Consider the following 22,851-nt stretch of genomic DNA (forward strand, 5'->3'; position numbering starts at 1 on the left):
CAGACGGACTTTTTAGCCCTGTGGATTTTTCTGCGCAGAATGGAAGAAATCCGCAGGTCAAATGACCTGCATTATTCCTGCGGATTTCTTCCATTTTTAATGGTTTTCCACTGCGGATTCCCCCCTGCGGATTTGGAGACAGGGGAGGTGGAAAACCACACAAAAGAAGTAACATGCTGCGGATTTTGTACCACGGAAAAATCTGCAGCGTCTGCACAGCGTTTTTTTTTTTTTCATTGCTTTTAATGGTACTGTACATCACAATGCGGATATGCAACGTTTCTGCGCGGTAAAATCCGCTGCGGATCCACTGGATATCCGCATCGTGTGCACACAGCCTAACAAAAATATACTTATCCATCTTTATATCCACCACCACCAGGAATTAGGAGAATATTTAACTCTTGCTCTGTACTTTTGATTAACCTCTTCCCGACCGCCCACAGTAGATAAACGTTGGCGCTTGCTGGGCTTTGTGCAGCGCCGACGTTTATCTACTGTCGGTGGTTTTGTGCCCCCCCGGGACCCCCTCATACCTTATAACGCGGGGATCCCGGTGCACAATGCATGCTGGGACCCCCGACGTCATCGAGACCTGATTGGTTCAGGTCCTGATGACGTCGCGTCACAGCAGCCAATGAGAGAGCTCGCTGGGAAAGCTGCTTGTTTCCCGGCGATCTCCCTCATTATAACGCGACTTCTCCTCTGAGCTCATGCTGACAGATGAGCAGAGGTGAAGCAGCGTTACAGTGTGACTAGATCGCTGCCTGGCACAGCTGATCGCTGCCTGGCACAGCTGTGTCAGGCAGCGATCTTGTCACACAGTAACGCTGCTTCTCCTCTGATCATCTGTCAGTGTGAGATCAGAGGAGAAGTGGCGTTACTATGTGCCGGGCAGCGATCTTGTCACATAGTAACGCTGCTTCTCCTCTGATCATCTGCCAGTGTGAGATCAGAGGAGAAGTGGCGTTACTATGAGTCAAAAATACAAAAAATAAAAAACACAAAAATAAAAAAAGTAAAGAAAAAAAAAAAGCAGGCTAGGGTTAGGGCTAGGGTTAGGGGTGTGTTGGGGTTAGGGTTGGAATTCGAATTGGGGGTTTCCACTGTTTAGGTACATCAGGGGCTCTGTAAATGCAATATGACGCCCGCAGACCATTCCATCAAAGTCTGCATTCCAGAACGTCACTACTTCCCTTCCGAGCCCCACCGTGTGCCCAAACAGTGGTCCCCCCCCCCCCACATGTGGGGTACCAGCGTACTCAGGACAAATTGGACAACAACTCTTAGGGTCCAATTTCTCCTGTTACCCTTGTGAAAATAAAAATTGGGAGCTAAAAGATCATTTTTGTGGAAAAAAAATGATTTTTTTATTTTCACGGCTCTACATTATAAACTTTAGTGAAACACTTGGGGGTTCAAAGTGCTCACCACACATCTAGATAAGTTCCTTGGGGGGGTCTAGTTTCCAAAAAGGGGTCACTTGTGGAGGATTTCCACTGTTTAGGCACATCAGGGGCTCTGCAAACGCGACATGACACCCGCAGACCATTCCACCAAAGTCTGCATTCCAAAACGTCACTACTTCCCTTCCGATCCCCACCATGTGCCCAAACAGTAGTTTTCTTCCACATATGGGGTACCAGTGTACTCAGGACAAATTGGACAACAACTTTTGGGGTCCAATTTCTCCTGTTACCCTTGTGAAAATAAAAAATTGGGGGCTAAAAGATCATGTTTGTGGAACAAAAATGATTTTTTATTTTCATGGCTCTACGTTATAAACTTCTGTGAAGCACTTGTGGGAAATGTTATTTATTAACTATTTTGTGCGATATCACTCTCTGATTTAAGGGCATAAAAATTAAAAGTTTGAAAATTGCAAAATTTTCAAAATTTTTGCCAAATTTCGATTTTTTTTTTTTTTTTTTTTTTTTTTTTTTTTTTTTTTTTTTTTTCCCCCCATATAAGCGCAGTTCATATCTAAGAAATTTTACCACTATCCTGAAGTACAATATGTCATGAGAAAACAATGTCAGAATCAGCAGGATCCGTTGAAGCGTTCTAGAGTTATGGCCTCATAAAGTGACACTGGTCAGAATTGAAAAAATTGGCCTGGTCAGGAAGGCAAAAACAGGCTCAGGCGCGAAAGGGTTAAAACCATATTCACACTGTGGCACCCTGACCCTTCTGTACTTCATGGTGATTACGCATCCTACGTCATCCACAGATTCCCCAGCGTTGCGCTTCTGCGTACTTCTCTGCCCATACGAGGGCAGATCAAAGTACTGCAGTGCGCAGGCGCTGAGAGGTGAAAAAGCCCTGGCGCATGCGCACTGCAGTACTTTGCCCTAATCAGGGCATAGAGAAGTACACAGGAGCGCAACACTGGGGAGACTATATGGATGATGTAGGACGTGTTGCCCACACAAAGTACAGATAGATGGCATCAAAGGAAGGGAGGCGCCGGACCGAGACGAGCAACACCCATTGGACTGGTCCACTCGGCAGGTGAGTATAATGAAAGGTGTTATTTCTTTTTGTTACAGACCAGATTGGGGACAGATGTACAGCATATTAAGATGCTGTATGTGATGGCTGAAAGGCGGTGGCCGTATCTCACATGGGACAAACCTTCTCACAGGTTCCCTTTTAAGGTGTATGGCCACCTTTATGTGAGAAATTTGATGTGGGAGGCTGTCGTCTAAAAACCTTATGTAATTGTAAGGAGAGAGACCAGACCTCTGGTACCTGCATGCTGGGTCCGGAACTAGAAGGGCTATATTCTCTGTTCCCGGAGGGAAGCCTGAGTGGGGCGGACCCCCCTCTGCTGCCTGAGAGAGACAGCTTCTTGCTGACAGGAAGCAGAGCAGTGCAGAGGGCAGCGCGTAGAACGATGAGCAGCGCGCTCTGCTTCCCCCATCAGTGTCCCGGTGTGGCGATGGGCCATTTAGGAAGGAGCCCCTGTCGCCAGTAGAGCAGAGCCGTGCCGCCATCTGATCCGTTGTTATATCCTTTGCCTTTATTGTACCGTTTGTATCCCCTGACTAACCCTTTATCCCCCAACTGTTTAACTATTTACCTCCATGTGTGGAGTATTCCCCTGTAGATAAACCTATTAACCCTTGCTCTGCCTGCGTCCCGTCCCTGCATTCCGCGTTCCTACTTGTACTCTTACACAATGAGGCTGGGGGGGAGGGGGGATACGACTTTTTAAAAATGCGACTAATTATGGTCATTAACGTTTTGACAGTTAGGGCCCCGTCACACATGGCGATCTCGCTAGCGAGATCGCTGCTGAGTCACAAGTTTTGTGACACAACAGCGATCTCACCAGCAAGATCGCTGTGTGTGACAGCGATCAGCGACCGGCCCCCCTGCCGGGTATCGCTGATCGCTCTTGGAAAGCCCTGGACATTTCTTTGATCACTGGTCTCCCGCTGGCCAGCACGCATCGCTGCGTGTGACAGGCGGGAGACCAGCGATCAGCTGGTAACTAACGTACACATCGGGTATCTAAGGGACGCACGTCACTTAGATACCCGATGTGTACCTTAGTTACCAGCTCCCTGCATCAACGCGCTGGTAACTAAGGTACACAGTGACGCCGCGCGCTCAGCATCGCTGGTGAAGCTGCCTGTTTGACAGCTCACCAGCGATCCTGACATGTTGATATCGTTGTCGGGATCGCTGGTGAGTCACTATGTGTGACGGGGCCTTTACTCCAACTTACCCTAAGCCCGCTGCTGCCCCTGGTCTCTGCTTATATGACAGCGGTGACATCATGATTACAGGCATGAACGCCGCAGCCAGTAGCAAGGATCACTGATGTCTATTTAAATGGCACAGGATCTCACAGCCTAGTAATTGGCTGCAGTGGTCAGTACCCGTAACATCTAACATCAAAGACCAGAGGCAACGATAGAGGGCTTGTGGGTATCTGTGACTGCCTTTATTTCTACATAAAATTATCCTTTTGGGATAAAAAAAAAACAAAACAAAAATAGGTGGAGAACCTCCAGAAAACTAAGGCTCTTTTTTTTTTTTTTTTTGGCTATATGCCACATCAATGTCATTCCTGTGACTAGTGCTCACGTTCTGAATCTGCCTGTGGGGTTTAACATTGTACTACAATTGTTGTTTACATAAGGTAATTGCATCAATTCCGACAGTCAGAGTTTTATCTAGTATCCCAAATTTGACTTCTTACTCCATAAAATATTAACCTTCTCTTGTAGCTAGGACAGTCGTGGGACTTTTGCCATATACAAATAAAATCTAAATTACAAAATAAGAATAGTGTAACACCCCCACCCTCCGCATACGAATATATTGTCTGAAAGTAGACACCTGACACTGTTAAAATGGCACGGCTCACAGACACCTTCATGAAATTATGAATTCCTCCTTCGGCATTTTTTGTTTTGCTACCTCAGAACCTGTAATGTCACTTTTTTTTTTCCTAGGGTTTGCATTAGTTAATGTAAATTGAATGCCTACAACTGAGAACATCTTGGTTTTTTTCTTTTTCTTGTGAAGCAAATAAGTAAAACAAAAGAACTGAAAACTTCAGTGTGCATAACTTTTCACCCCCATAAATTCAGAACTTTGCAGAGCCTCCTTTTTTGGCAATTACATTTGCAAGTTGCTTTGGATAAGTCTCTTTGAGCTTTCCAAGTTTTGCCACTGGGATTTTTGCCCATTCCTCAAGGCAAAACTGTTCCAGCTCCTTAACGTTTGTTGATTTCCTCTGGTCAACAGTAATCTTCAAGTCTGACTACAGATTCTCAATTGGATAAAGGTCTGGGCTTTGACTAGGCCTCTTGAACAACTCGAGTGTTGCTTTAGCAGTATGCTTTGGGTCATTGTCTTGTTGGAAGTTGAACCTCCGTCCCAGTCTCAAATTACTGACAGACTGAAATAGGCTTTGCTTCATTATATCCCTGTATTTTGCACCACCCATCTTCACCTCATCTCGGTCCATTTTCCATGTCCATCCTGCCAAAAAACATCCCCACAGCATGGTGTTGCCACCATCACGTTTCACTGTGGGGATGGTGTTCTTGGGGTGATGAGCTGTGTTGGTTTGGCACCAGACATAGCATTTACCTTGGTGGCCAAAAAGTTCAATTTTGGTCTCACCTGACCATAGCAGCTTCCTCCATACATGTGGGGAGTCTCCCATATGTCTTTTGGCAAACTCTAAACGAGCCTTACAATTTTCGTGCTCATTCTTCCATAAAGACCACCTCTATGAAGTGTACAGCTTATAGTGGTCTTAAGGACAGATATTCCAGTCTCTGCTTGGGAGCTCTGCAGCTCCTTCAGGGTTACCTTTACATCTCTGCGCTGCCTCTCTGATTCATGGCCTCCTTACCCAGGTCGAGAGTTTTGGTGGGCACCACCCTCTATTGATGATAATGGATTTGATAGTGCTCCAGGGGATCATCAGAGAGTGGAATTTATGTATTTTATTTTTTTTATAACTCAACCCTGACTTATACTTCTCAATTACTTTGTCCCTGACTTGTTTGGAGATCTCCTTTGTCTTCATGGTGGTGTTTGGTTAGTGATGCCTCTTAATGGTGTTGCAGCCTTCCTGGCCTTTCAGAAAAGGTAAAGTGTATATACTGACAGATCATGTGCCACTTAGATTGCACACAGACTTTCTGTCACTAACCATGTGACTTATGATGGGAATTGATTGCACCAGAAATTTGTAGTAACTTCACAGCAAAGGGAGTGAAAACGTATGCACATGCCAATTTTCAGTTATTTGATCCCTAATTTTAATTTATGCCAAAATGTTTCTCACTTCACCAACTATTTCGTACTAATGCAACACACACAAATCTGATTATAATTTTTTTTTTTTTTTTTTTTTTTTTTACACCGGTTGTATATAATGTAGCAAAATAGGTAAAAAGCCAAGGGGGTGAATACTTTTGCAAGCTACCGTGTGTGTGTTTATAGGAAGTTTCAGATTATGCACATGAACTAATGTAAAGTGGAAAGAGAAAAAAAATGCAAAAATTGTATTATTTCCATTGAACTGTAACTTTAGTTCTGCATTTTTAATTTTCTCAAGGCGTAATTGTAGAAATAATCCCCCCCATAGTTTACCTAACGTCTGCCTATATGGGGTAGTTACTCTGCAGTTTTTTTTGTATTGGTTGTGTGGTGTAAGTAAGAATTTTTTTTTTTTTTTTTTTCTCAATACAATTAACAAGGTTCCAAGTTTATAGTTTTTTTTTTTTTTTTAAATGTTTTTCCAATGTTTGCACAATAAAAATGTTTGTTTAAAAAATTTTTTTGTGCTGCCATATTCTGGGAGACAGAACTGTCCTTTTTCTGTTGACGTACCGTAGCTTATTTTTGGCAGGTCAAGTTTGTTTTCATTTCACCTTTGTGCGTTTGTGACTTTTTGATAACTTTTTTTTTTTTTTTTTTTTTTGAGAGACCACACACAGCTTTTCTGACTTTTGTTATGGCGATCATGAAGTTGGATAAACGACATGCTCCTCTTGAGTTTGGGTCATTTTGGACAGAATGATGCCAAATATGTATAGTTTTACTTGTATTCTATCACTTTTTTTTTTTTTTTTTTTTTTTTTAAACATTGCTGGTGTGGTACATATCTGTTCTTACACAGGGAGCTCAGGCGTAATCACCTGCCACCCTTCCAATGCTTGACATTGGTTTAGTTTAAAGGGGTTGTCCACTACTGACATCTCCTTCATTCCCTAGGTATTCCTCCTTTGTAAAATAATACTATACTCCCCTCTGGTGCAGGTGCTGTTCCTGCTGCTCTCACTTCCTCCAGATTTTGTGATTCGTCCGTATGAAAGCCAAAGCTTATTGGCCACAGGGATCGCGTGACAAGCTGTATCTCAGCGTGGATCACCGGGAGAGAAGCCATCTAGAGCTCATTTTGAAGCTGATGTTCACTGCTGTAGTCCCAGTCCAGCTGAGCTGATACAGGTTAAGGTGAAGGTCAGGCGTCTGCAGCTCTTAATTTAACCGATATTTTGGGTCACGACTACAGCAGTGAATCTCGGCTTAAAAATAAGCCCTGGACCGCTCTTGTAGCGGAGATAGCAATTATGTCCCAGATGCATCTCATACGTACTTGGTTATTGGGCTGCCACCCTGCAAGCAGGGCTGTGAAGTGGGTAAGCCAAACCTCCGACGACTCAATTTCCCTGACTCTGACTCCACAGCCCTGCCTGCAAGGACGTATGTGATAAGAGCTTGGCAGGGGAAGGATTAGGGCCCCGTCACACATAACGACGCACCAGCGATCCCGACAACGATATGAACTTGTCAGGATCGCTGGTGTGTCGCTACATGATCGCTGGTGAGCTGTCAAACAGGCAGATCTCAGCAGTGATCAGGACAGCGACACGCAGGTAACAAGCGCGCATGTCGCTTAGTTACCCGCTGTGTACCTTAGATACCAGCGTGCTGGTGCAGGGAGCTGGTATCCAAGGTAAACAGCGGGTTTCTAAGCGCCGCGCGGCACTTAGAAACCCGCTGTTTACCTTAGATACTAACTCCCAGCACCAGCACGCTGGTATCTAAGGTACACAGCGGGTAACTAAGTGACGCACGCCCTTAGTTACCCGTGGTTTACCTTGGATTCCAGCTCGCTGATCGCTAGTCTCCCGCCTGCCAAATGCAGCTATGCGTGCTGGCCAGCGGGAGTCCAACGATCAAAAAAATGTCCAGGGCATTCGAGCACGATCAGCGATACCCGGCGGGGGGGCTGGTCGCTGATACGTGTCACACACAGCGATATCGCTGGTGAGATCGCTGTTGTGTCACAAAGCTTGTGACTCAGCAGCGATCTCGCTGTGTGTGACGGGGGGCTTTAGAATTGCAGTAGTTTTGCAGTTTTACTTTAACCCCTTCACGACCCATGACGCCTACGTAGGCGTCATGAAAAGTCGTGCCCAAACAACCCATGACGCCCCCGTAGGCGTCATGCTATAAATAGCGTTCCTGCGGGTCGGGTGACCGGGGTCACTGAAATGTCACCCGACCCGCAGATACAGGACAACATGCAGTTAAGCCTGGGGGGGTGGCTTTGCACCCACGTGGTTAGGATCGCTCTGATTGGCTGTTTCACTTTTAACAGCCAATCAGAGCGATAGTAATATTTCATCAATGAAAATTGGTGAAATATTACAATCCAGCCATGGCCGATGCTGCACTAGCATCGGACATGGCTGGAGACACTAACATGACCCCCCCCCCACACACACACACACACACACACACAAACACACACACACGGCTGGCGGGGGCGATCGGCCCCCGCCACGGACTGACGGCAGCGATGGGCCGCTGCCGGTACGATCTACTCACCCTCCCCGGGACCTCCTATGTCCCGCTCTGCCTTCTGGTGTCCCGCCGTCCCTCCTGCATGGGCGCCACCATCTTGGAAAATGGCGGGCGCATGCGCAGTGCGCCCGCCGGCATTTCCCGGCTGCATATTCAATTTTTTTTTTTTTTTACTTTTTTTTTTTAATTTTGATCACGGTGATAAACTCTCACAGTGATCAAAATAAAAAAAAGTAAATCACCGTCCCCCTTATCACCCCCATAAGCAGGCACATGTAATAAAATAAAGAAAATATTTTTATTTTTCAATTCGGGTTAGGGCTAGGATTGGAATTAGGGTTAGGGTTGGTATTAGGGTTAGTATTAGGGTTGGAATTAGGTTTAGGGGTGGGTTGGGGTTGGGATTGGGGAAAGGCTTGTGGGTTAGGGGTGTATTGGGGTTAGGGTTATGGTTAGGGGTGTGTTGGGGTTAGGATTGGAGCCAGAATTGAGGGGTTTCCACTGTTTAGGCACATCAGGGGGTCTCCAAACGCGACATAGAGCCACCATTTATTCCAGCCAATTTTGCGTTCAAAAAGTCAAACAGTGCTCCATTCCGAGCCCCGACGTGTGCCCAAACAGTGGTTTACCCCCACATATGGGGTATCAGCGTACTCAGGAAAAATTGCACAACGTTGGGAGTCTAATTTCTCCTGTTACCCTTGGGAAAATAAAAAATAGGGGGCTAAAAAAATTATTTTTGTGGAAATTTTTTTTTTTTTTTTATTTTCACGCCTGGGCGTTATAACATTCTGTTGGGGGCTAAATAATCATTTTTTTGAGGGAAAAAAAATATTTATTTTCATGGCTCTGCGTTATAAACTGCTGTGAAGCACTTAGGGGTTCAAAATGCTCACCACACAGCTAGATAAGTTCCTTGGGGGGGGTCTAGTTTCCAGAATGGGGTCACTTGTGGGGAGTTTCTACTGTTTAGGTACATCAGGGGCTCTGCAAACGTAACATGATGCCCACAGACCATTCCATCAAAGTCAGCATTTCAAAACGTCACTACTTCCCTTCCAAGCCCCGACGTGTGCCCAAACAGTGGTTCCCCCCCCACATATGGGGTAACAACGTACACCGGACAAACTGGACAACAACTTTTGGGGTCCAATTTCTCCTGTTACCATTGTGAAAATAGAACTTAGTGGGCTAAAAAATCATTTTTTGAGGAAAAAAAAAATTTTATTTTCCCGACTCTGCGTTGTAAACTTCTGTGAAGCACTTGGGAGTTCAAAGTGCTCACTATGCATCTAGATAAGTTCCTTAGGGGGTCTAGTTTCCAAAATGGGGTCATTTGTGGGGGATCTCCAAAGTTTAGGCACACAGGGGCTCTCCAAACACGACATGATGTCCGCTAACGATTGGAGCTAATTTTCCATTCAAAAAGTCAAATGGCGCTCCTTCCCTTCTGAGCCCTGCCGTGCGCCCTTACAGTGGTTCCCCCCCACATATGGGGTATCAGCATACTCCAGACAAACTGGACAGCAACTTTTGTGGTCCAATTTATCCTGTTTCCCTTGGGAAAATAAAAATTAGCTTGCTAAAATATAATTTTTGAGGAAAATGTTTTTTTATTTTCTCTGCTTTGTGTTATAATCTTCTGTGAAGCACTTGGGGGTTCAAAGTGCTCACCAAACATCTACATAAGTTCCTTGGAGGGTCTAGTTTCCAAAATGGGGTCACTTGTGGGGGAGCTCCAATGTTTAGGCACACAGGGGCTCTCCAAACGTGACATGGCAACCACTAAATATTCCAGCATATTTTCCATTCAAAAAGTCAAATGGCGCTCCTTCCATTCTGAGCTCTGCCGTGCGCCCAAACAGTGGTTTATGACCACATATGAGGTATCGGTGTACTCAGGAGAAATTGCCCAACAACTTTTAGGATCAATTTTATCCTGTTGCCCATGTGAAAATGAAAAAAATTGATGCTAAAAAGAAAATTTTTGTTGGAAAAATTAAAATGTCCATTTTTTTCCTTCCATGTTGCTTTAGTCCCTGTGAAGCACCTGAAGGGTTAATAATCTTCTAGAATGTAGTTTTGCGTAGCTTGAGGGGTGCAGTTTTTAGAATGGTGTCACTTTTGGGTATTTTCTGCCATATAGACTCCTCAAAGTGACTTCAAATGTGAGGTGGTCCCTAAAAAAAAAAAAAAAAAATGGTTTTGTAAATTTTGTTGTAAAAATGAGAAATCACTGGTCAAATTTTAACCCTTATATCTTCCTAACAAAAAAAAAAATTTTGTTTCCAAAATTGTGCTGATGTAAAGTAGACATGTGGGAAATGTTATTTAGTAACTATTGTCACATAACTCTCTGGTTTAACAGAATAAATTCTAAATTTGAAAATTGTGAAATTTTCGCCAAATTTCCGCTTTTTTCACAAATAAACGCAAAAATTATTGACCTACATTTACCACTAACATGAAGCTCAATATGTCACGAAAAAACAATCTCAGAATCGCTAGGATGCGTTAAAGCATTCCTAAGTTATTACCTCATAAAGGGACACTGGTCAGAAATGCAAAAAATGGCCAGGTCATTAAGGTCAAAATAGGCTTGGTCATGAAGGGGTTAAACTGCTTGCAAGACTGTTCACCATGAATCCTTGTTCTAAACCTATAGAGAAAAGCAAAACTTTGGCACTAATCCATTTTTTACTCTTAACCGTTTTCAGTATTTACAGTGAACTTTTAAAGCACTTTACTTAATTTATAATTGCAGGGAAACATGCATAATTTAGCCAAGTGCTTGGCATGTATGCTGAAATGTGAAGCTTTGGCTTGGAAATGGGTCGGCAAGCTGTGTAGCGACCGTGCTAATTGTATAGAAAGGATCTCAGTTTGAGCTGTGAGCTGCATTCCTGAATTGTTTGTAATGTATAAAGATACAGCAGAGCTGAGTTTGATATAGTTACAAACCCTTCCAGATCTGTGTTGTTTCCTCTTATCTTTCCTCCTCACTAACTGCTGTGAGATGAAATGTGGCAGTGTTTGTAATGATTCATAACTCAGCTGTACTGTAGCTCTACACCGTAGCTGCAGAGATCAGTGAGGAGAGGAAGGGAGTGTTTATTTTTTTTTTTTTTCTCCTCTGCACAATGCTACCTGCTAATGATTAGTCATCCTCATGCAGGGGAAGAAGTAGGCTGTGTGCACACGCTGCGGATTTTGCTGCGTTTCCGCAGCGGTTTTGGCCTCTGCGGACTCGCAGCAGTTTTTGCTGCGGTGTACAGTACCATGATTCCCTATGGGAATCAAAAAACCGCAGTGCAGACCGTGCGGAATTTTCCGCGCGGATTATCTGCGGTTTTCAATCCGCAGAAAGAATTGACATGTCAATTCTTTCTGCGGATTCCCCTGCGGTTTGCCATCTCCTCCATTGAGGAGATGAAAAACCGCAGAGCAATCCGCAGGTAAAACCGCAGGTATTTTGACCTGCGGTTTCACCTGCGGATTTTCCAAAATCCGCGCGGATGAATCCGCACCTAATCCGCAGCGTGTGCACACAGCCGTACACTCCCCTAGAGACAAATCTGTCTCAGAGACACCTGACAAAGCGCCAGTTAAACGCACATTAATCTGTTTTTCAGCACTGCAGCTGCTATTCCATGATGTGGCCTGTTTAACATTATCAACAGGAGAAAGATCCATTTTATGGGTTCATAATTATTATTGTAGTATTGGTTTGTGACTAGTTATTTATGTCTTTTACAGGTTTCTTGCTAAGCCATGTGCACTACGACTGGGTCTCCAGGGCACTGGACCCCGAAAAGCTCAGCCCAATGCCATCCTAGAAAAAGTCTTCATATCCATCACAAAGGTCAGTGACTACATCTAGCTTCATGACCAGCTGCTTTCAGCATGCTCCATTGCTTTAAGGGGACCGAATATCGCCAAAAAACCCCACTAATTTCCTGCAGATATCTGGCTAATCCTGTGTCGCCGGCTGACTTAAAGTACTGCTACTTTGAGAAAACAAAGATTAATACAGTTTAATCTCAGTGTACGGCTCTGTCAGTCACCAGGGCCGTGCAGAGGAGTGACAGCTTGCTCTGCACAGACGCTGTCACTCGAAGTGCTGGGGCATGAAAACAGCCGCGTTTCCGGTGTACTGGACGGTGACGTAATTACTCCCCTGCATTGCCTGGGTGACTCTGAAAGAGCCGCTACACAGATTGCACCAAGCGTAAAGCTTCATTTTCTTTGCGTAGTTTCTCAAGTCAGCCGGCTACACAGGGTGGTAGTGCTATTTGCCTTCAGATTAATCCTATGTCTGCAGGTAAATGGCGGTTTTGGTGATTTTTGGGTTCCTTTTTAGTCTTCTCTAATGAATCAAATACTGAGATACAGATAGGGATTTATATAGTTGCACAGAATGACTGTTGAAACCAAGCACAGGCGCTCAGTGCTCTCGGCGTGGCCAAACAGTTCAGTGCTCCTTCCCACCTACTTATTTTACATCTATCTGTGCCCTTCTCGGGCTCTTTAAAGCCAGAGCTGTGAGTCAAAATAGAGGGGAGATGGCTGGAGATAGAGGTAATATAAGTAGGTGGGCAGGTGCGCTGAACTGTTTGGCCACCACTTGTGCTTGATTTGAACAGTCATTCTGTGCTTATAGACTGCCTTTTAAAGGTTATTGTCACCTTTTGGCCGGTTATCATCTAACCACAGGATTTGCTGATTGCTGGGGTCTGACCACTGGGACCCACACAATCACAATAACAAGGCTTTGAAATGGAGCTGTGGCTGCACGTGATTGTCATCACTCCACATATTTGTGGGAATGTCTGAGATAGATGAGTGCTGCTCTCTGCTCTTTCTGGTTGTCTCATTGACAATGAATGTAGCGAAGTTTGAGCATGCACATCCCCTCCCCCTCTACCCAAGATTCCAGACTGCAGATTCTGGTTCTTTGTGTTCCAGAGCCAAAATGTCAGTATCTCTGGGGCTACAGTTACAGAATATTCATGATTTTGTTAATAATCCTGCAATGTAATGTAGCATTTTATATTTTTCATGCTACAACACCAAGAAATTCTGTGGTGCCATACAGATCATTCCTTCACCCTTAAGGCCCCGTCACACTAAGCGAGATCGCTAGCGATATCGCTTAAGCGTCACCGATTTTGTGACGCAGCAGCGATATTGCTAGCGATATCGCTGTGTGTGATACTTGCCTCCGACCGGCTCCCCCCGTTGGCTATCGCTGATCGCGCGAGAATGTCCTGGGCTGTTTCTTGTGGGCTCTTTCTTGTCGGCCGCTTCCTGCTGATGCCGACGAGCAACGCGTGGGCGGGAGGACGTCTTCATCGCCACGTCTGACAGGTAAGTAACGACCGCTGCTACGTCGCTGGTGAGATCTGCCTGTTTGGCAGCTCGCTAGCGACCATTTAGCGATGCACCAGTGATCCTGACCTGGTCGTATCGTTGCCGGGATCGCTGGTGCATCGCTAAATGTGACGGTACCCTTAATCCCTGTGGGACTCTTGATATCTCCTCTATCTTGGGCCCAAAGATTAGGGCCATTGGACATTATTTCCATGCTTGGCACCCATGTGCTGGCCAGATTCAAACCCATTGTCTCACTGCTGCAGATTGATGGCACCACCCATATGTCTTGTGGGCACAGGTTGCAGAAGTGGTGACTGGAATTTATTTATTTTGTATAAATGAGTTAGAAGATTGCCAAGCTCAAAATAAACAGTGGGATTTATGAGGATCCATAAATTACACATGTACATGTCGTTACCTGCAGGCTGATGCCTCGTGCCATTAACGAATCCACGTTTTCTAGTTATTTACACATGTCTAAAAGGTTTATTTAAAAATGGACACCTTCCAATAATGACTGCACGAGCGGAAATATCTGTACAGTGCCGCAGCGCTCCCTCTGCAGAACAAAACATGGCCGCACACTGCCCATCGGTGTGATCGAAAACTTATCTGCTCTGACTTCTTTATAAACGTTCTGAATCTGGGCACCTCATCGTTGGGTGGGTTAGATGTCAACGTGCCTGACAACCGATCCAATGTGTTCATTGCGTCTTTTTCCGGCATTCAAAAACTTTCCTTTTTGAAGCAGAAGACGCTCCAGGAATCCTTAATTTTTGTCTGCAGTTTTGTAAACCTGGTTTATCTGTTTTTTTTTTTTTTGTTATTTTTTGTGGTAACTTCCTGAATACTTCTGACTTTGTTTTTTTCTTGTTTTTTTTTTTTTTTTTGTCTACTTGTGTGTTTTCTTTTTCTGAGCAAAAGCTTTATGCAAGCCATACACTTTGGGAAACGTTCAAAATTTTGGCAGTGTCTGATGGAGACATCCAGACTGTCCCCCCCCAATAGCTAGATCAGGGAAGATTTGACCACATGTGTTTATTAGAGACCCGTTTAACCCCGCACTTATGTATATGGCCAGAATTATCATTGTGACATGGCCACCTTGACTGTAAGTCACTGAGAAGTTAAGACCAACGCCAGATATGTACAATAGATAGTGGTCAGTGAGACAAAAACAGCTGCCAGACATCTTCTTTCTGGGCATGAGGAAAGGCAAATTTCCAGAGACGTGGAACTTCTATGTTGACATTAGATCTTGGTTTATGGTCTGCTAAAAGGGTTTGTGCCACATTGGTAAGTTGTCACTTCAGGGTACCACCCATAGTGCAGGAGGTAAGTTAATTGATTGCCGGAGGTCTGACCATTGGTCTCTCACCAAATCTGAGAACAGAGCTGATCTTGAATGGAGCAGAGGTCACGCATGCTCACCTTCACCCCATTTGTTTCTACGGGAGAACCGGTGCAGGCTTGACCTCCACTTTGTTCTCAGATTAGGTGGAGGCCTTTCGGTTGGATCCCAAGTAATTAATAATTTACCTCCTATCCTAATGGGGTAGTCTAAGGTGATAACGTCTCAGCTTGGCCCAAACCCTTAATTATGGGATTACTGCCCATCTGTGGTCCATAGTTCAGATCTTTTATGAGGACAGAGTTCGCTTTCCTAGATGACCGTGTCCTGTGAGACATTGGCACTTGGGTGTGAAATAGAGCGGTGTCAGGGAGACGCTCTCCCACTTGGTCCTGTGGGTAATAGGATTTGTTATCGGCTTGCATTGTACCTTGTACTCTATCATGTGGGTAAGGGGTGGATATATTGACTTGTGCAGTTTGTTTTCCTCTCCTTCTTTCCCCGCATTGTTTTCTATAGCTCTTTAATGTCTAATATTTCCATAATCTGTTTTTATTAAAGCAGAAATCTAAGGGTATGTGCACACAACGTCTATTTCACCCTGCTGAGTTTTTCAGGAGCAACACTTTTCATGAAAATGCTGTTTTTTGATTCCACTGAAAATCTGAGCTTTTTTTTTTTGTACAATTTTTTTCGACCTATTTTTAAAGCATTTTTCCAGAATTTTTGGTGCGTCCTGAAGCCTTTAAAAATGTAACAGCAAGTAACGTTAGTTAGTTTAATTCTTTTGAGCGTTTAGTTTTCGCTGTTTAAGGCAGTTTTCCAGGCAGACCCACCTGCAAGAAGTTTATTATTCTTATTTTAGTATTATTTGGCCCCATTTTGTGTGGATTTTGTGATCTTGGTCCCTGGTTTATTCTTAGAGTGGAGATTTTCTAATTGAGGACTGAATAATTAGAACAATGGTTGGATTAGACTTTTTACATGGTTTTTCTCATCAGAAGTGTAAAATTGCACGTTTATCTGACCCCAGTGTCAGTACATTACCTGTGGTCATATCTTCTATTACATGAAGACAATGCTGTAAACGGCATTACCGAGAACATCTCCATTCATCTCTTGATTATTCCCTCCTCATTATAGATATGGTCTGTAGACAGAGTAAACACGTGCAGTCTGTATACAGCTGCCGTATACTGGAGCAGTGGGTGTCATATTCCTAGGTATAGTCAGACGGGCAGATGTGCTCATTGTCGTGCATCAGATAAATCCCGAGCCTTTGTCCTGCCGTGAATAGGACTATGTAACCCAATAACAGCGGGATGTGATTGATCTCTTTGGACTGGATAATACTTCCATAATGGGTTCTTTTGTGAGTGTGATCTTCCTGACCAATGTGGACCACCCCTACCCTCAGGAGCCCGGGATGTCTTAAGCCCCCAAAGTACACTTTACACTGGTTTTGGCTGAATGAGTTCCCCCGACGGTCTAATATGTATGGGGGCACTGACCGACTGGTTGTTGTAATTTGGGCAAGTCCAATTTCGGACTGCCGATTGCATTGTTCACCCAGAGGTAAGCCAACAGCTAATGTCAGATGGTGGCTTTCTCAGCCGATTGAGCTCTCCTGTGTATAGAAGAGTCGGCTGAGATGGCTGTTGGTCAAACAACTAGCTGAAACGTTGTTCAGTGGACAGCTATCTAATGTGTATGGCTGTCTGCCAAACGAACGATCTCTCCAGACCCCCCATAAACAAGAGCATTCGGCTAAGTGTTCATGGAGAGGAGACTTCTGTTGTCAGACTCCTCCGGCAATGTGTATCTAGACCTGAAAAAAAGGAACCGGCTGTTTAAAATTCTAACTGCCCAATCCTTATTTCCCCCTCGCATTGTTTCAGGTGGGCCATACACATGAACAGGTCGGCCGGCCCTATCGAACGTATGGGGGCCTGTAGATGATATTAGGTGAAGTGCTGTATTGCAAGGGCAAAAAGGAAATCACCAGATAGTATAGTAAAGCCAAAAAACAAACATGAACTCGCCCATTAATCTGCTCTGATCCAGCAGCAGCAATGCTCTGCTGTCCACTGCCAGCCTTTCTTTTCCAAGAGAAGTAACGAGCCGCACATGATGGCATCACATCTGAGGCCAGTGATTGGTGTGAGTGTCCATGGTGGGCATGTCAGCAGTTCAGTAATATAATGACTAGATATTTTTTTTTTTTAAACATTCTACAATGATTAAATTCTATAAAGTTTTCTTGTGGACTTGATCAAGATGGTCAGAGACAAATACTGTTTTTGGCTATGTCTGCCAATCCTAGCAGTCACATGACCTCTGTCGTCCTCGCTAATATTTACATTGTGCAACTCTAAACTTTTTTCCTGGTATGTTTCTCGCTTGCTTTACGCTGTATGAATTAATTCAATTGGTTTTGTAGGAAAATATATTTTATTTTTATGGAAGACCTTACATCAAATGTTTCATGTTGAACTTTTTTTTAATATGTAAATTTCACCTCTGTTGCACGTATATTAGTAATAATAATGAGTTTAATATATATATATTTTTATTTTTTTTTAAATCCACATCAGTGTAACCAGTTTCTTTGAGGTTGCATATTTTTTCACCGTATGATGCTGACCAATCCTAAGCAGGACGCAACACACAAAGGAAAAAAAACAACCGCCTCACCGTAGCTCAGAGCAAGTTTCTCCATGTGTGATATGTAACGATGCCTCCATGATCTCCTGGTCTAACCTCCTGCATGATTGGAAAGAACAGATGACTAACACCTTTCAGATAAGATGCCGGTGAGGTGAGGGGCAGCACTGCGTAGTTAAGCTGTGTCACATTACAAACCCTTCTATCAGCTCTCCTCCTCTCCTATCACCATCAGCTCTGCTATGCTGCTTCTCCTCACACACTGCAGATGTGTCCATGTCACACTTATGTCTGTTGTGCTCAATTTTCAATCTCTCTGCACTGAAAGCATAGCAGGGAGTCATTACATCTCACACAGGAGTAGTCCAAAACAGCCTGGTTACTACTCATGTGAGATGTAATGAATGTCTAGATCTCACTGCAGAGCAATTACAAGTTGCTTTAACACAGCAGAAATAAGTGTGATTATTGACACTCTAATCAGGAGAGCTGATAGAAGAGTTTGTAATGTGACACAGCTAAAGTGAGCTGCACTGACTCCTGCAGGAGGTTAGACCAGGAGATCAGAGCTGAAAAATCTGCTCTAAGCTGGGGCTATGTACTTCCTTCCTTTGGTTGTTTTTGATTGTTAATATATCTGCATTAGAGGAAAATTGAATAAAAAGAATTATTGTGCTCAGTTCAGCATGTAAAAATGGTGAAAAAACATTTTTAGTTACTGTTGCAAGCATGTTATTTATTCATAAAGTAACATAGTTGAAAAAAAAGCTACAAAAACTTAAATCTTAAAAGGGTTGCCCAGTGGTGAATTTTTTTTTTTTTTTTGGCGAAGGTCTAAGGCTATGTGCACACGCTACAGATTGGTCTGCGGATTTTTTAAAATGACCTGCGGTTTTACCTGCAGATTGGCCTGCGGTTTATCACCTCTACAATGGAGGAGATGGTAAACCGCAGCAGAATCCGCAGAAAAGAATTGACATGTCATTTCTTTCTGAGGATTCAAAACCGCAGCTTTTCCGCAGTTAGAAATCTGCAGCGTGTGCACAGCGGATTGTAAATCCCATAGGATAACATGATACTGTACACTGTCTGCAGAACTGCTGTAGTTCTGCTGCGGCCAAAACCGCAGCTGAACAGCAGCAAAAACCGCAGCATGTGCACATAGCCTGAGGGTAGTTTAGAGAAATTGAAATTATATTTGTTTTATTGATCTCCCGCCTAACCCCCCCCCCCACCAGGGCAGTAATTGGCCATCTCACTAAGCTGATCATTGGCTGTTCCAAGCCATTTGCCAAAAATTAAAAACATTCCCAAGTAAATCCCTTTCTTAAAATGCATTTCCCAGTTTAAAATAAAGTTGTCTCCAGGTGAGTTTATAGTGTTGAAAGCTCAATTATTTAATTTTTTTTTTTTATTACCCTTTCCCGGTCCAGCGCTGAGACTCTGCCAGTGCCCCAGCCTCTTCGTCTACAATGCTTTTGTCATGGTGACATTTCTGCAGCCCATCACTTGTGCCATCTACATTGGCAAAGCTGATAAGCTCAGTGTCATCAGCTGCTGCTGCAAAGAGCTGCCCTTCCTGAGTCCAGTGCATAGTTTTTTTTTTTTTTTTTTTTTTTTTTTGGAAGCCTCTGAGGTGGCATGTACTGTAGTTATACAATGTTGCACAAGCCTTGTATAAAGACCTGCTTGTAGAGTATTATAGGAGGTATATAACCCTGTTATTCTAACGCTGCTCTTGAATGTTCCCTAGTGTCCCGATGGGAAGCACCTGGAAGGGCTATCAAAACAGCTGGACTGGGATGCACGTAAAATTCAGAGGTGGTTCAGGCAGAGGCGGAATCAGGATAAGCCAAGCTTAGTGACCAAATTTACAGAGAGCATGTAAGTAAAAGAAAATATAAAAATACTGACCTAAGTCATGCATTGGACTGCCACTTATGTCCTTTTCTATATACATCCGTTTTGTAGCCTTGCGCAAAAAACAAAAATGAAAGTGTGTGTGGCGAAAATTGAAAATATTTCCCAATGACTGATTAGTCTGTTTTGGCAATATGCAAGAAAACATGTGAATTCATCCTCCCCTTCAGGATATATTCACATGGTGCAGTCATATCACTGTTTTTGCTGCAGTAATACTGGTCTTTAATTGCACTTTTATTACAACCACAATGCTGGATGTCTGGTGGACAACTGAACTTGGATTACAAAACACTAATAGGAAAAGAATGAGTTGTATTATACCTGTGAAAGAGGCATAAGAAAGCCAAATGAAATTGAAGAAAAAAGTGGAAATGCTAATACACACGCATACATAAAAACACACACACTTATATATAAATATGCATGAATACATGCAGCGGGTGCAAGAAACTTGATGTGTTCAATACTTCTAAGTAAATCTGTAAAGGTGCTACTGTCATGAAATTCTCACCAGATGTCAGTAATGATCCATACAATCCACACAGGCAGAGAAAGTAAACCATACATGTACATCAATTAAGTTATGTGTAATGAGAGAGACACATGGAAAAATTATTGAACACATGAAGGAGGAGGTATGGAAAGTCACGACACTAGCTGAAATCGATCAGTAATTAGACAGCAATCCTGACACTTGGTTAAAAATATCAGCTGGGCTCAATTAATGGCGTATAAGAAGGTGTCTCATTACCAATGTGCCTCATAAGAAACTTTTCATGATGGGTAAAACCAGTGAGTTGTATCAAGACCTTCTCAACCTTATTGTTGCAAAACATACTGATGGCATTGTTTACAGAAGAATTTCTAAACTACTGAAGGTTCCAGTGAGCACTGTTAGAGAATATAGTCCACAAGAGGAATAAACATTATTTCTGCCACAACCATGTACTCCCTGCAAGATTTCAGACAGGAGTGAAAAGAATATCAGAAGAGTTGTCCAAGAGCCAAGGACCACCTGTGGAGAGTTACAGAAATACCTGGAATCAGCAAGTACAATGATTTCAAAGAAGACTAGAAGTATTGCACTCAACCTCCATGGCCCGTATATACTCACACCACGCAAGACTCCATTGAACAAGAAGCATGTTATAGCGCTCATACAGTTTGCTCAACAGCATTTAAACAAGCCTGTGAAATACTGTGAGAATTTAGTCTGGTCAGATGAGACCAAAATTGAGCTCTTTGGGGGCCAAAAGGCACTGCATATCACTCCAAAAACACCATACCAACTGTGAAATTTGGAGGTGGGAACACCATGGTATGGGGCTGTTTTTCAGTGTAAGTCACTGACAAATTTCATACGATTGAAGGAAGGATGAATGGATAAATGTTCCGAAACATTCCTAATAAAAATCTGCTTCCATCTGCTTGAATGATGAAGATGAAATGAGGGTGGGTTTTTCAGCAAGACAATGATCCCAAACACACAGCCAAGAAAAATCTCAATTGGTTTCAGAGAAACTAGAGCTGCTAGAATGGCCCAGCCAATCACCTGACCTGAATCCAATAGAAAATTTATGGAAGGAACTAAAGCTGAGTTCATAGGAGCCCATGGAAGTTTCAGGATGTGAAGAGTGTTTGTGTGGAAGAATGGGCCAAAATCGCAACTGAGCAATGCATGCAACTAGTTTCTCCAAAGCTGTCATCTCTAACAAACGAAGCATTAAGCGTGTCCAATACTTTTTCCCCAGTGTCATTTCACATTAGTACACACAACTTAATTTATGGACATCTATGGTTTGATTTCTTTGCCTGTGTGGATTGGATGGGTTGTTACTGACATTTCGTGACAATTTCATGTCAATAGCAAATTCATTTACTTACAAAATTGGTGAAGTGTTCAATACATATTTCACCCGCTGTGTATATATAATTGTAAAAAAAAAACTATTGGGACCGATGCGCCTATCATGTCCTTTTCCACTTCCTTTTTTTTTTTTTTTTTTAGTTGTTTCTGGACACTTGCATTGTGAGATTGCTAGGTGTGGTGTGTTTTATCACTATCAGGTGTGGCCATACTCTGCTAAATTTTTCTTTCTAACCAAATAATCTAGATTCCTAGACTATGCAGTGCTAACTTCACAAACCCTTAAACGGGTACTCCGGGGAGATAAAATATTTTAATCAACACGCCTTTTATAAACTGTAAAGCCAACATCCATAGCATTGCTTGTGATCCTGACAGTACCTGCAATGCAATGTGATGGGGATCTGCTCATTGTTGCTCCCCCTCACTTCTGGGATGTGAAGTCACAGATCAGGGGGCATGACCTGCTCCTGACTGTTGGTAACAGCCTGGCCTCTGATAACCTCTCCTTCTGTGCAGTCGAAGATCAGGGGGCCATGGCCAGTCCCTGCCAAATAGCTTCATTCTATCTGAGCTCTGTCAGCAGTCCCTCTCCACTCGGGATCTGTGCCTGCATAATTTTCAGTTTCTTTATTAGGCTATGTGCCCACGTTGCACAAATGCTGCAGAATTGTCCGCAGCATTTCTGCAACTCCCTGCCGCGGGTAAAACGCATGCGGAATTCGTGTGCGTTTTCCCGCAAAACACAAGTGTTTTGCAAGCGTTTTTAGCTTGCAGAATGCTTGCGCTTTCCAAGCGATTTGAAGCATTGCTTGGAAAAGTGATTGACAGGTTGGTCACACTTGTCAAGCATAGTGCTTGACAAGTGACCAACTTTTTACTATGAGGCTGCTTATACAGCATCAATAATAAAAGAATGTTGGAAAAAAAAAATAAAATCGGGATATACTCACCATCTGTCGGCCCCCGAAGTTCTCCCGGCCCTCTTTGGCGCTGGCAGCAACTTCCGTTTCCAGGGATGCATTGCACGAATGACCTCTGATGACGTAGAGGTCTCACGTAATGCTACGTCATCAGAGGTCATTCGCGTAATACATCCCTGGAAACGGAAGTTGCTGCCAGCGCCAATGAGGGCGGGAAGGCTCTGGGGGCCGACTGAAAGTGAGTATATCCCGATTTTTTTTTTTTTTTTTAATTCTATTTTCTACCGTAATATGGTACCCAGGGCATGGGGGGGGGGGGGGGGGGGGCAGTCTCCTCTCCTCCAGACCCTGGGTACCATCCGCACATGAAGTGCTCCCTTTATGCAAGGTGGGCATAGCCACATGCG

General features: G+C 43.6%; 1 protein-coding gene across 2 annotated transcripts in view; it reads left to right on the forward strand.

Moving 5' to 3' along the window:
* Positions 1 to 22,851, forward strand: part of CERS5 (ceramide synthase 5) — an 88,106-nt gene that overhangs the window by 17,356 nt on the left and 47,899 nt on the right. For both annotated transcript variants that reach the window (XM_073546121.1, XM_073546122.1), the window contains exons 2-3: positions 12,100 to 12,205; positions 19,485 to 19,615. In XM_073546121.1, the coding sequence (XP_073402222.1) occupies positions 12,100 to 12,205; positions 19,485 to 19,615 (237 nt within the window). The remainder of the gene's footprint in view (positions 1 to 12,099; positions 12,206 to 19,484; positions 19,616 to 22,851) is intronic.

The sequence above is a fragment of the Dendrobates tinctorius genome, unplaced genomic scaffold (genome assembly GCF_039654945.1).
Source record: "Dendrobates tinctorius isolate UK_male_01 unplaced genomic scaffold, ASM3965494v1 ptg000145l, whole genome shotgun sequence".
Lineage (NCBI taxonomy): Eukaryota > Metazoa > Chordata > Amphibia > Anura > Dendrobatidae > Dendrobates > Dendrobates tinctorius.